General features: G+C 46.5%; 3 protein-coding genes across 3 annotated transcripts in view; all 3 read left to right on the top strand.

Moving 5' to 3' along the window:
- Window positions 1-13,506, top strand: part of LOC140317651 (ubiquitin-conjugating enzyme E2 2-like) — a 211,570-nt gene that overhangs the window by 42,605 nt on the left and 155,459 nt on the right. The gene's annotated exons all lie outside the window — the stretch shown is intronic.
- Window positions 1-13,506, top strand: part of LOC140318582 (transcription factor COE1-like) — a 137,175-nt gene that overhangs the window by 22,078 nt on the left and 101,591 nt on the right. The window contains exons 4-5 of the mRNA XM_072396397.1: window positions 645-700; window positions 8,381-8,454. Of these exons, the coding sequence (XP_072252498.1) occupies window positions 645-700; window positions 8,381-8,454 (130 nt within the window). The remainder of the gene's footprint in view (window positions 1-644; window positions 701-8,380; window positions 8,455-13,506) is intronic.
- matr3l1.1 (matrin 3-like 1.1) overlaps window positions 10,418-13,506 on the top strand; it is a 397,623-nt gene continuing 394,534 nt past the window's right edge. The window contains exon 1 of the mRNA XM_072395115.1: window positions 10,418-10,497. The gene's annotated coding sequence lies outside the window, so the exon portion shown is untranslated. The remainder of the gene's footprint in view (window positions 10,498-13,506) is intronic.

Below are 13,506 nucleotides of genomic sequence, written 5' to 3'. Positions count from 1 at the left end.
GTCGGATTAGCATCGTGCGGAGGTAATTGACCTCATCTGCAACCGGGACGGATTGCCGCCATTTAGGCTGCAGACTGAGGAGTGAATCATGTCAATTAGAACCAGAGGAAGCTGCGAGGAAACGGCCCGAAAAACAAGGTGGCAAAAACCCACAGCATCCAGCACAATTAGAGGCAGAGCGCTGCTAACAGGTGTTCCCTGCAATTTGCTTCCTCCACCCCATGTCGTGTTTGTGTCACATTTACGCGCGGATGCATAGCTAATAAAAGACAAGCAGCCCTGATTGATATTTAATTTGTCGGAGAATGAGAATTCCTTGTTCTCCTCTCGGAAGAAGGCAGCGGGGGGCAGAGGAGCGCGCGGCAGTTAGAGGCTGCGCGCCCTATAAATAATAAACAGCTCTGCAGCAGCGCTAATGTTTGCGTTTCAGGGGGAGGGAGGAGGGGAGACAAGAACCTCTGCAAACACACAACCCGGACAGAAATAACAACACAATTCATTTACAGCACATTATTAGCTGCTTTTGCTTTTCATTGTGGAATCAGATTAGCATAACAGGCTAATGCATGGGTGGATGTGTTGTTTTTGTCTCATTAGTGAGTGTTTCTGCTCAGATATGTGACTGCTTGTTGTGTTTTTTTCAGGCATCAGGACAGAACAGGATCTTTACGTCCGACTGATCGACTCCATGACCAAACAGGTGAGAAACAACCTCCTGAAGCCACATTTGGCATCTTTACTGTCAGTTATTACATGAAAGTGCTGCAGAAACCGTGTTTTTACCGTCAAATTTCAGCATTGTGAAAGAAAGCTTTTAAATATGAGAATATAGTTAAATTAAATGAGGAACAATTAAAAATAAGCAAAAATAAAGTCCAGATTTTTACAACTTTAAGAGGAAAGACACCAGCAATGATCTCAGAGAAGCAGCTGCTGCTGCCCATCAGTCTGGGAAGGGTTAAAAGGCCATTTCCAGACTATCTGGAGTCCATCATTCTACAGAGAGAAAGATTATTGTGGAAAACATTCAGGACAGCTGTCAATCTTCCCAGGAGTGGACGTCCCAGCAAGTTCACCCCAAGGTGAAGAAGCCCAGAGCTACATCTCAGACTCTACAGGCCTCAGTTAGCATGTTAAAGGTTAAAGGTCACCCCAAGGTGAAGAAGCCCAGAGCTACATCTCAGACTCTACAGGCCTCAGTTAGCATGTTAAAGGTTAAAGGTCACCCCAAGGTGAAAAAGCCCAGAGCTACATCTCAGACTCTACAGGCCTCAGTTAGCATGTTAAAGGTTAAAGGTCACCCCAAGGTGAAAAAGCCCAGAGCTACATCTCACTCTACAGGCCTCAGTTAGCATGCTAAAGGTTAAAGGTCACCCCAAGGTGAAAAAGCCCAGAGCTACATCTCAGACTCTACAGGCCTCAGTTAGCATGTTAAAGGTTAAAGGTCACCCCAAGGTGAAAAAGCCCAGAGCTACATCTCACTCTACAGGCCTCAGTTAGCATGCTAAAGGTTAAAGGTCACCCCAAGGTGAAAAAGCCCAGAGCTACATCTCAGACTCTACAGGCCTCAGTTAGCATGTTAAAGGTTAAAGGTCACCCCAAGGTGAAAAAGCCCAGAGCTACATCTCAGACTCTACAGGCCTCAGTTAGCATGTTAAAGGTTAAAGGTCACCCCAAGGTGAAAAAGCCCAGAGCTACATCTCAGACTCTACAGGCCTCAGTTAGCATGTTAAAGGTTAAAGGTCACCCCAAGGTGAAGAAGCCCAGAGCTACATCTCAGACTCTACAGGCCTCAGTTAGCATGTTAAAGGTTAAAGGTCACCCCAAGGTGAAGAAGCCCAGAGCTACATCTCAGACTCTACAGGCCTCAGTTAGCATGTTAAAGGTTAAAGGTCACCCCAAGGTGAAAAAGCCCAGAGCTACATCTCAGACTCTACAGGCCTCAGTTAGCATGTTAAAGGTTAAAGGTCATACATCTCAGACTCTACAGGCCTCAGTTAGCATGCTAAAGGTTAAAGGTCACCCCAAGGTGAAGAAGCCCAGAGCTACATCTCAGACTCTACAGGCCTCAGTTAGCATGCTAAAGGTTAAAGGTCATGACAGCACAGTTAGAAAAAGGCTGAACAAGGATGGCTTGTTTGGAAGGGCTGCAGGAGAAAGCCTCTTCTCTCTAAAAAGAACATGGCAGCACAGCTTAGGTTTGCAAAGCTGCATCTGAACAAAGCTCAAGACTTCTGGAACAATGTCCTTTGGACAGACCAGAGCAAAGTGGAGATGTTTGGTTAGTTTCTCACACACTGCTCCTGTGTTTTGTTCCATAAATAAAGATAATAATAATATCTTTTAACCTTTGATTCTTTAAAATTTTAAATTAAACTTAATGAGTAAAAATCGAAGCTGAAGCATAAAAGATAAAAAAAGGAGACGATCTGTTGAAATGGAGTAAATCCCAACTTTCATGTTCTTCTCCTTCTGTTCAGACAAAGAATGAAAATTAATAATAAGGTTCAGTAACTGATCAATAAATTGGCTTCATGTCAGAGGTGATCCGGCTCAAACGGACGCTTATTTTCATGGTTTTCAGGCTCCACGGTCGCGTGTTAATAAGAAGTTTCCTGGTTTTTAAAGTGATTTTCTGATAAATAAACCTCCAAGCAGCAGAAAAACTCATTGAAGCCTCCATCCTGAGACTTCCCTGACTCTCCTCCTCCTTCCTTTCCTGAAAGTGCAGCAGCTCTGATGTGTTTTCCTTTCCAGCTGGCGTAACTCGGCCTTCAGCTCGCTCCAGATCCTCCCACCTTTCCGGTTTTCACTCACTCAGAACCCCCGTGTGGGATTTCGACCTGTGAACGCTTTCACCGCCAACAAAAACCCACAAATATTTCCACATTGCAGCTCCTCCCGTTCTGCACGGCGAGCGCTTCACGCGCCTCACACACGTGGATCTGACCCGTTATCGTGACTCGTTCGGTTTAAAGAGAGGCCCTGAAAACGTCTTTGTTTTATCCTTTAACTCTAAAGCAGTTTTTAGTGCATTTTCCATCAAAACTGAGCCAAATAAACGCAGAAGAAAGTGAAACCGGTGAATTATCAGCGGCTCCACCAACACCAAGGCACACATTTAGGATTAAAATCCATCTTAAATGAGTTAATCTTCTTCAAGGGTCTGAAAGAAAAACTCTGAACTGGGAAAGTTTCTTTTAATTTCTTCACCCTAAAGTTTTATCCTGCAGAATCCTCCAGTTTCACTTCAGCAGATTTCCTGAAAGAATGTTTTCAGGCTGCTGTGAAACCTGAGCTGGTCTCTGAGATATTTCTCACAGTTCATCAGTTTGTTGCAGAATCATATTTAATAAGAGACTCTGGTTGAGTCTCAGCCTCACAGATAAGGCAGATGAGTCATTTTCACGTGCAGAAGAAGAAGAAAGTGGTGGAAGAATCAGAACAGATGAGTCAGAAGAAGAAGAAAGTGGTGGAAGAATCAGATAAGATCAGAGTTGGCCTGCTGCTCTGGTTTCATTCTGACCTCTGACCTGCGAGTAAATCAAAGGCAGATCAACAGCATTGATCCCATCAGTTACTTAATGAATTAACTGGATCCACTGAACAGCTAATTGATCGGGATAATCTGCAGAGACGATGTGAAACGGATGTTTCTGCAGGCAGAGGAGCAGGAGAATCGGATCAGAGTGACGGGTGACATTCAGCTCGTCTGACCGAGCAACTCGAATCATTTCCAAACACCTGTAAAACCCTCCATCATCCTCTCAGCACACACACACACACACACACACACACACACACACACACGCCCTGTCGGCATGTCACCGATCGATGCACCAAGCGGCTCCCAACAAAGCGTCAGCCGTGCAAACGGATCAATACGCCCTAATGTGGCACAGCGACGGCACACTGGAGACAATAATCCTGACACCTCCTCCTCTGTGACACGCTCGCCCTCCACCTCCCACTACGTGACGCCCCATTGGTCGGCAGTCAGAGCTGACAGACGGGTCGGCTGGAGTCCTCGCGGATCGATGAGCCCCCGCCGAGCGCCTGGTTGTGGCTTCGCTTCCGTGGATTGGCGGAGCGATGAGGAGCAGCATTAATGCAGATTGGACTGTGCAGCGAAGCCGCCGCCGCCGCCGCGACTCTTACACAGCGAGTGACATCACGCAGCGTGTCAGCGGGACGCCGGCGGGGTGATCTCTGCTGGAGGGGCCTCACAAATATCCCCACAAACAGAAACTGTCTTTGCAAAGTTTAAAGATTCATCAACTGGATGCAGTGCGTTCCTCTTTCTTTCCCGTGGTTTTAACTCTGAAACGAGCGTCTGAGCAGCTGCAAACGTTTAAAAAACGGCGCCTCTTCATGGAAACTAAGTTCAAACTCCTTCCCCAAAAGATCGTCTTTATGAAAATGTCCTGTTTTCATTCCCAATCAGACCCTGTTATTTAAAAATCTCCACTTTTCTCCTCCAGAGACGCGATGCTTTAGCTTTTACTCACTGAATCTGAGTCTTTCCGAGTCTTTCTTAGTCTTTCCGAGTCTTTCCGAGTCTTTCTTAGTCTTTCTGAGTCTTTCTGAGTCTTTCTGAGTCTTTCTTAGTCTTTCTTAGTCTTTCCGAGTCTTTCCGAGTCTTTCCGAGTCTTTCCGAGTCTTTCTTAGTCTTTCCGAGTCTTTCTTAGTCTTTCTGAGTCTTTCTTAGTCTTTCTTAGTCTTTCCGAGTCTTTCTTAGTCTTTCTGAGTCTTTCTTAGTCTTTCTTAGTCTTTCCGAGTCTTTCCGAGTCTTTCTTAGTCTTTCCGAGTCTTTCTTAGTCTTTCTGAGTCTTTCTTAGTCTTTCTTAGTCTTTCTTAGTCTTTCCGAGTCTTTCTGAGTCTTTCTTAGTCTTTCTTAGTCTTTCTTAGTCTTTCCGAGTCTTTCTTAGTCTTTCTTAGTCTTTCCGAGTCTTTCCGAGTCTTTCTGAGTCTTTCCGAGTCTTTCTGAGTCTTTCTGAGTCTTTCTTAGTCTTTCTTAGTCTTTCTGAGTCTTTCTGAGTCTTTCTTAGTCTTTCTGAGTCTTTCCAGGTCGTCCAAAATCATTGAAACGGTCTGAAAGTTTGAGAAAAGATGAGATTTCCTCACATGTCAAAGTCTCCAGCTTCTTTCCACATGAGACTTTTGCCTCTTTAGTCAGAGTTTGATCTGATTCTCTGTTCTGGAGTCGTTGATCTTCTGGTTTATTCTTTGATTTCTGTTTCTATCGCAGTTTGTCGTCTTGTTTCCATCCAAAACTGATTCGAATCATTGGGAAATGCGCATTAAGAGAAATTCGAATCGTGTGTTTCCATCAAAAGTTCGGACTTTGGTGAAAACTCGTTTTCCGCAGGTTGGCATGGCAACCAGCCTATAAATTCTTTGTGGATTTGGTCCCTTCGTGAGACTCGGTTTTATCAGACTCTGTTGGTGTTTCTCTTCTTCTCCGTTTTTACTGTTCAGTTTTTAGTTATTTTCCCGGTTCTCTTTAGTCTTAGTTGTTGTTCTTGCTTTAGTTTTATATTTATCTGATGTCGCCTGAGTCTGGTTCTGCCTCAGTCCCGGTTCAGTTCTGCTTTATTCTGTCTCGGTTTCCCAGACTCACCAGGATTTATTTATCCTCAGTTTTATTCTGGTTTCTATTGTTAAAGTTTGTGTTCTGTTTAGTTTTTAGAGTGTTTGGTTCACAGCTTTGTTCACTTCCTGTTTTATTTTGAAAGTCTGCTTCCTGTTCCTCCTCTTTGGTTCTCCCCGGCTGCACATGTGGTTTTATTTAGCTGATGATGTTCTGTTCCCTGTCAGCTGCCAGTTCATTGTTGATCTCGTCCTTGGTTTCAGTCTGGCTCCGTCTTCTTCTCATTCAGTTTTTGGATTTTGTTCATTCAGAGTTTTCTGGAGTTTTCGCCTTTGTTTTATTTGTAAAATAAAGACTTTCAGTTAACTTAATTTCTGTCTCCAGCCGGTCTGCTTTTGGGTCCAAACTTCAGTCGACATCTTTCCAAACAGTTTTTAGTTTCTACAGATTTCCTTTTCTCTCATATTTCAGTGAACAAACTCCTCTCACATTTTAAACAATTAGATTTATCTAAAGATTAATTTATTCCCTGAAAACACCTTTTAAAACTGAATAAAACTTTCTGATATGATGTGAAACACTTTCTGAAGAGTTTCTGCTTTTACCAACTCTGCAAAAATGTTTAGTTTCTCCCAAAACTGGCCTCAGCTGACAAAACGCCGTCATTTTCTATCGGGAGCTCCTGTCGTCCCAATGTTTTCGAGTTATATTTATTTAAAAAAAAGAGTGCATGTAAATATTTCACCTTTATTCAAAAAGGTACTTTAAGTACTTTCATATTAGTTGAAAATGTCCTCACTGTGACTGTAAAACATTAAACTGGTGATCTGAGAACTGAAGCCGGTCCTCACAAAGATAGATATAAAGAGCACACATGCAGAATCTGGACATTATCTGCAAAGTAGCACGAAGGTGGACTCACAATCACACACTCAGGATTCTTTCATGAGGAATGATGATGTTTAAATATCGACCACCAAATCTACACGCACTTTGGTGTGTGTGTGTGTGTGTGTGCATGTGCGTGCGCACGTCCCTGATGAAATCCACATCCCTCCTGGACAAACTGAAGCATTTTAATCCAGAGGAACAGAGCCAGGATCAGGATCAATAATGCAGAAGTGGTCGTTATCCTAAAAGTATTGTCCCCCAGGGGTGTGCGTTTGTGTGTGTGTGTGTTTGTAGGGTGGAGGTCTGTTTTGACTATAAAGGTGGATGAGGTAGTGGTAGGTCATTGCAGGAAGAGGGGGGAGGAGGGGGGAGGACACACATGCTTTTAGTGGAGTTCATTTACAACCACCAGAGTATTACAAAAACCACACACACAGACACATATTTCTGCTTCGGTGTTCCTGGGGACCTTTACGGACATGAAATGGCTCCAAGAACATGTTCTTAACCATGACAACCTTGACCCTGACCCCCCTAAACTGAACCTGATGCTAATCTGAACCCTTAAACCAGGTCTGGACCCTCAAACGTGTCTTTAAAAGTTCTAAAAATATGTCCTGGTAAAGGCTAAAATTAACCGTGGTCCTCACTAAGACAGGTAAACCAGTCGTCTCACGCACACCTCGCTCCGCTCTCAGCGGTCATCCGTCTTCCGGACGCTGACATGACAGCTCCGTGGGGGTGAGGAGGGGGGAGTGAGCGGGGGAGGGGGGAACTTCATCCTCGGGCGCCGCCCGCCATCTGGCAGGGAATTCTGGGAAGGCTGGAGGAGGCTGGGACCACCTCACAGGGAGAGAGTGGGAGGTGTTGGTGGTTGGAGGCCATGTTTGACTTTACTGTTGGTGCTGAACGGTGGAGGGGGGGGGCGCTGAGATCAGATCAGCTGTTTCTGAACCTGAAACCGCCCCATCGGCTCACTGGACTGGTTCCCAGTTGGACAGAACAGGTCAAAATTCAATTATCAACTGGACCAAATGTGCAGTAAAACGGTTTCTATGGTAACGGCCAACTGGACAAACTGGTTGAAATGTAAACTGGCATCAACATGCCATGAATCCATTTACATTTAAACTGGTTTAACTTTAGTGTAAACTGTTTATCTTTAGTGTAAACTGGTTTAACTTTAGTGTAAACCGGTTTATCTTTAGTGTAAACTGTTTATCTTTAGAATAAACTGGTTTATCTTTAGTGTAAACCGGTTTATCTTTAGTGTAAACTGGTTGATCTTTAGTTTAAACTGGTTGATCTTTAGTATAAACTGGTTTATCTTTAGTGTAAATTGTTTATGTTTAGAATAAACTGGTTTATCTTTAGTATAAACCGGTTTATCTTCAGTATAAACCGGTTTATCTTTAGTGTAAACTGGTTCTAAACATTCAGCCACTTGTTAGCAGTTCTGTTAACTGGTTTATATATTAACATCCAACTGTACGTTAAACTGGCTTAAATTGGTTTAATTTGGTTTATATTTGTAGTTTCCTGGTTTATCTCTTGTGTGAACTGGTATTAACACACATTATGCTGATATATATGTGCAGGAAACAATAATCTGTATGTGATATATGTGCTGTATGTGCCAAATACTGGTTAATTCCTGGTTAATTCCTCTGTTTTCACTGTAAAGTCGGCCCAGTTCGACCCGTTCAGACTGATTAATGCTTTATTCCACATTAAAACCAGTTTCCTCGGAACATAAACCAGGTTCTCAACATGGACCCACTGCTGAACATTTCTGTTCACTGGTTTATTTCCAGAGTAAACCGGTTTTAACTGGCAGCACTAAACACTAAAGCTGCTGTGTTCGCTGCGATGGTTTAATGTGTGTTTCTGTCCCATCAGCCCATCCTGTACGAGGGCCAGGACAAGAACCCGGAGATGTGTCGCGTCCTCCTCACCCACGAGATCATGTGCAGGTACAGCCCGCCGTCTTTACTCAGCGCCGTTTTTACCCGGGCCCTGCTGGGCCATGAGAACCCGGGCCCTGCTGGGCCGTCTTTACCCGGGCCCTGCTGGGCCGTCTTTACCCGGGCCCTGCTGGGCCGTTTTTACCCGGGCCCTGCTGGGCCGTCTTTACCCGGGCCCTGCTGGGCCATGAGAACCCGGGCCCTGCTGGGCCGTCTTTACCCGGGCCCTGCTGGGCCGTCTTTACCCGGGCCCTGCTGGGCCGTCTTTACCCGGGCCCTGCTGGGCCATGAGAACCCGGGCCCTGCTGGGCCGTCTTTACCCGGGCCCTGCTGGGCCGTCTTTACCCGGGCCCTGCTGGGCCATGAGAACCCGGGCCCTGCTGGGCCGTCTTTACCCGGGCCCTGCTGGGCCGTCTTTACCCGGGCCCTGCTGGGCCATGAGAACCCGGGCCCTGCTGGGCCATGAGAACCCGGGCCCTGCTGGGCCGTCTTTACCCGGGCCCTGCTGGGCCGTCTTTACCCGGGCCCTGCTGGGCCATGAGAACCCGGGCCCTGCTGGGCCGTCTTTACCCGGGCCCTGCTGGGCCGTGAGAACCCGGGCCCTGCTGGGCCGTGAGAACCCGGGCCCTGCTGGGCCATGAGAACCCGGGCCCTGCTGGGCCGTCTTTACCCGGGCCCTGCTGGGCCGTGCATGTGTGCAGCGCCAGTTAAAAACAGCAGAAATGTTTTAAAAGGCGACGCCAGGAGGATCCAAGCTGAAGGAGACGGCGTTATTTTTATTTCAGATGTCTGTGTGTTGCTGTGTGTTTGAGTCTGGAGGAGAGAAAAAAGAGCAGCTGTTGGTTTTCATCACACCAATCAACACGTTTCCTGCCCTGCGTGTCGCTGCTGTCGTCTGCGAGTTAATGGTTTTACTGGTTCAGGCTGAGGAGTGAAAATAGGACACAAACACACCACTGAATCTCAGCTGCAGCACCTTTTTTCTGCACATTTAGACATGAAAACAAACTGATTTGTTCTTTTCCTGAAGCTTCCTGATCTGGTTTGAGCCACTGCTGAGAAGTAAACTGGTTTCCTAAAATCCAAGGAAATAGCAGCGAGTTTCTCCGTTTGAACCTTTATTTAACAGACAAAGAAGTGATTCTCAGCTTCTTCTCTGAGCAGCTTCACTGTCTTTAGAACCAAACCCAGAATCTGCAGCATCAGCACTCAGTAAAAGCTGTTTCCATCGTGTTCCTTCAGCTTCCTTTAATGACTCTTTTAATGCTTTGGGACCTGAGTTTTTCACAGGAATCTGAGTCCATTCTTAATATTCATGCATTTATCAGACGCTTTAATCCAAAGCGACTCACACTCATCCAACCAGGACCTTTCCTGCAGGGAGCTCAGGATTCGAACCAACATGTGGACTGCAGGCAGACTCCAGAACTCCAACATCCAGCTGTGCATCAGTGGTACCTTCACCCAGATGAAGCCCTCCATGCCCTGGACTCTGCTGCAGCCCCAGACCATCACAGACGCTGGCTTTAAACCTTCCTCTGAGAACAGCTGGATGCTCTTTCTCAGCAGTTTTTCCCAGAAGCAGCTGAAACGTGGACTCATCTGCCCACAGAACCCGTGTCCACTGTCTTTCTGTCCCTCTGAGCTTCAGCTCACATTTCTGGATGCAGCCGTGGACTGTGTTGAGTGGAAATGCTTTTCCCAGCTCCTCCTGAGCCCATGTGGCTGTATGGATCATGGTGGCCTGACGGTTTCTCCTGCAGTGCTGCCTGAGGGCTCCGAGCTCATCCAGCAGGGCTTTCTGTCCTTGGCCTTTCCACACTGAGACTTCCCCAGACTCCCTGAATCTGTTCCCAATATTCTGCTCTGTAGATGCTGAAAGACCAAAGTTCTTTACAGTCTGACTCTGAGGAATATTTCCTGAACTTATTGATGATTCTCTGATGGAGTTTGGCACAAAGCGGTGAGCCACGACCCATCCTTGTTGGAGAGGCTGAACCTTTGGTGGAAGCTGCTTTTATACCCAATCCTGACACCCTCACCTGTCAGCAGGTAACCTGCTGCTTGGAGAAGCTCCAGAAGCTGTTGCTGTAGATTCTATAAACTTTCTGTCTTTATTTGGCTCCAGAACAGCTGCTTCAGGTTCTACTTTTGGTTCTAAATTAAATAAAAAGGCTGAAAATCATTCATCTGGACTTTTGTCTGTTGAATAAAAGTTGAAACTCATCAACTATTTTTGAAGTTTTCTCATATTGACTCTGAGAGGAGCAGGAAGGAGACGAGTTAATTCTCTTTCTTTGCCCAAACCTAAGATTTCCCTCCTTCTCTGAGTCTTTATCGGAGTATCGAGCTCATTCCTCTGTGAGTTTTCCACCAAACAAACTCCATCTCCATCACGCCGGCTGTGAGCTGTAGTCATTATGTGATTGAGTGAGATTATTAAGCAGCTTTCTCCCTGATGGATGCTGTTTCCAGCCACTAATGAGTGAAAGATCGGCCTGTCCTCCGTCTCTCTGATCGCCGTCCCAGGTGAGGACGTCTTTATGGGCGTCCCACTTGGTTTGTCTGCCTGGATCCAACACCTTTGGGTGCAGCACCTGTTTGAGCTTGTGCAGGTGGAGCAGTGAGATTAATGAGCTTTAAAGCAACACTTCCTGTTTATGGTGCAGATGTTTTCAGGCTTTCTGCAGATCTTAACGTTCAAATTCAGTCAGAAATGTTCTTGTTTTTTACTCATAGGAGAGGATTCATTCATGATCACAGGAATGAGTCCGAATCGGGTTCAGAACATTGTCAGAAAAGGAGGTTTTCCTGCTCAGTAAGAGTTAAATGATGCTGTTTGGCTGTGGCCCTCCAGCACAATCATGACTGAAGGAGGATGTAGTTCCAGTGGAACGTTCTGCAGGGGCAGAACCTTCAGAACCGCTCAGGTCTGATGCTCAGAGGGATGTTAGTTTGACCTCTTCGCCACATCAGCGCCGCACATTAACCGTTATTTAAACAGCAATCTGCTGTTTCCAAACCCAGCTCACAAAGCTGCTTCAGCTGCCAGCTTGGCGCCGCGGTGCTGCCCGCGGCCTCCCGGAGGCTCGCCATTTCCGGGCCGCACGCCTCGACTCGCTGCCAGGCTCTGGGCTGCGCTGGGACAGAGAGGAAGTGGCGTCCGAGCCAGGCGGCGCTGGCTGCAGCCCGGTGGCTGCTGAGGTGTTCCAGGCCTTCGGGTAATTACAACACTTGCCCTTTGAAAGCGAGTCCCACGCTGTCCCGCTCGCTGTTATCTGGACGCTGTGATCCGAGTCACGCCGTCCTCAGGGAGCCTCTCAGCTCCTGTGTGCGTGCACGGCCCAGACAAACCCTCTCTTTGTGCTTCAAGTGGTTGAAGCCGCAGCTAAAGTGGCTGCTGAGCGGCGAGGAGGAGGAGCCAGCGGGGCCGATGCGGCCCGGCCGAGGCTCGCTGGATCATTTTGGGTGTGAGCTGCAGCTTCTGCCTCCTCCAGATGACTGACAGCACAGTTTGTTTTATTTCAGCTCCACACGTGCACGCACACGTGCACACACACGTGCACGCCGGGCTTCACTCACCCTCTCAGGCCCATGTGTGCTGCTGCTCGCAGTCATTAGCCGGCCGCGGCGTTAGCCTGTTCGCGGCCCGGGGGAAACGTCATTAAGGCGATATTGTGGACGCTCAGCCAAGGTTTGTTTTTGTCTTTGGAAAGGGGCCCCGGGTCCCTGGAGGGGCCCCGGCAGTGCTCCTGGGGTCCGGTTTGTTTATAACACTTCTTTGGCAGTTTGGAGGAGGTTGTCACCACAGCAGCACCAGTGGGTTTCCAATGCTAATTGGTCTCCTGGAACTTTCACTAATGGTTCCAAGTAGCTGGGGGAATAAATTATTGTGGCGCATTCTGTGGCAACAGTCACACGTGCACACGCACGCCGAGGCTGAGCGACACAAACACAGCGCTTAGTTTATGATTTTTCTGTACTTAGAGATCAAACGGCGTGATAAATGATTCATAAAGCGTCTCATTTGGCATTCGCAGCCTCGATTTGACGCTTGTTTGTCAAATGGCAATTTGATTCAGGACAGCATGGGGCGAATGCAGGAGTGTAATTGGACGTCACGGGTCATATGCAATATGATTAATTTTTAAGAATTACCGGAAGATATGTTAATGACCCTCGGCGCGATAAGAGAGGGAAAAAGAAAGATGTGAATTTATTGTGCAGAGCAGCTTGTCAGGAGATTATAGGCAGAAAATTAGATCTTGTGTGGAGATAGTGTTGTTATTTCTAATGATGGATGGATCGCTCCCGTCACATTTTCACATTTGCATCACAGAAAGCTGGAGCTCACGCTGATGTGCAGCCCCATAAATTAAGTCTGACAAATATCTTAACATAGGAAGACGCGAATGTTTCCTCTGAGGCTGAAACAGCTCAAATCCTCCCGTGAAAGAGCCGCCGTTTAACGTCCTCTTTAACAACAAGTTAAAGATCTTTTATTGTTTCTGAGGATTTAATGTCGCAGCAGCGTTTTAACGTCCAACTGTTGCAGGCGCGGCTCGTTCTCCGTTACGGTGCAGTTACTTTTAAAGCTGGCAGATAAAAAAAGAGACTTTTATCTGGTCGGGTTTGGACCCGAAGGTTGTTCTGATTCTGCACCTTTAACCGTGCACCAAATCCTGCTGCTTTACATGGAATTAAATTAAATATGGAACCAATTATTCAGATCATTCTTCATCTTTTTATTTTTGTTGTTGAGACGGTTAAACTTTTTCTCACGTTTCCTGCCCTCTGATTGGTTCAGGTTGTGCCTGCAGGCGCCGCTCCAGGCTGTGAAAATGCCTCAAAATCCCAGGAATAATATATACATATATTTAAAATCAATATTCTCCAGGAAAAGAACCTCAGTTTGGTTATTTGAATCTAATGCATGTGTTTTCGCCTCCTCTTTTAATCTACTTTGCTGTAAAATGTTCCGTTTAACTCGGGTTTGGATTTAAAAGTGTTTCCATTCGGGACCCGAGGTCATTAACATTAAAGGTCTTAAAACTACATTTC

The sequence above is a fragment of the Leuresthes tenuis genome, unplaced genomic scaffold (assembly GCF_036924035.1).
Source record: "Leuresthes tenuis unplaced genomic scaffold, fLeuTen1.0.hap1 SCAF_11, whole genome shotgun sequence".
In the NCBI taxonomy this organism is placed as follows: domain Eukaryota; kingdom Metazoa; phylum Chordata; class Actinopteri; order Atheriniformes; family Atherinopsidae; genus Leuresthes; species Leuresthes tenuis.
Note: the sequence above shows the minus strand (reverse complement) of the source record. Positions and strands in the feature narration are given on the sequence as shown.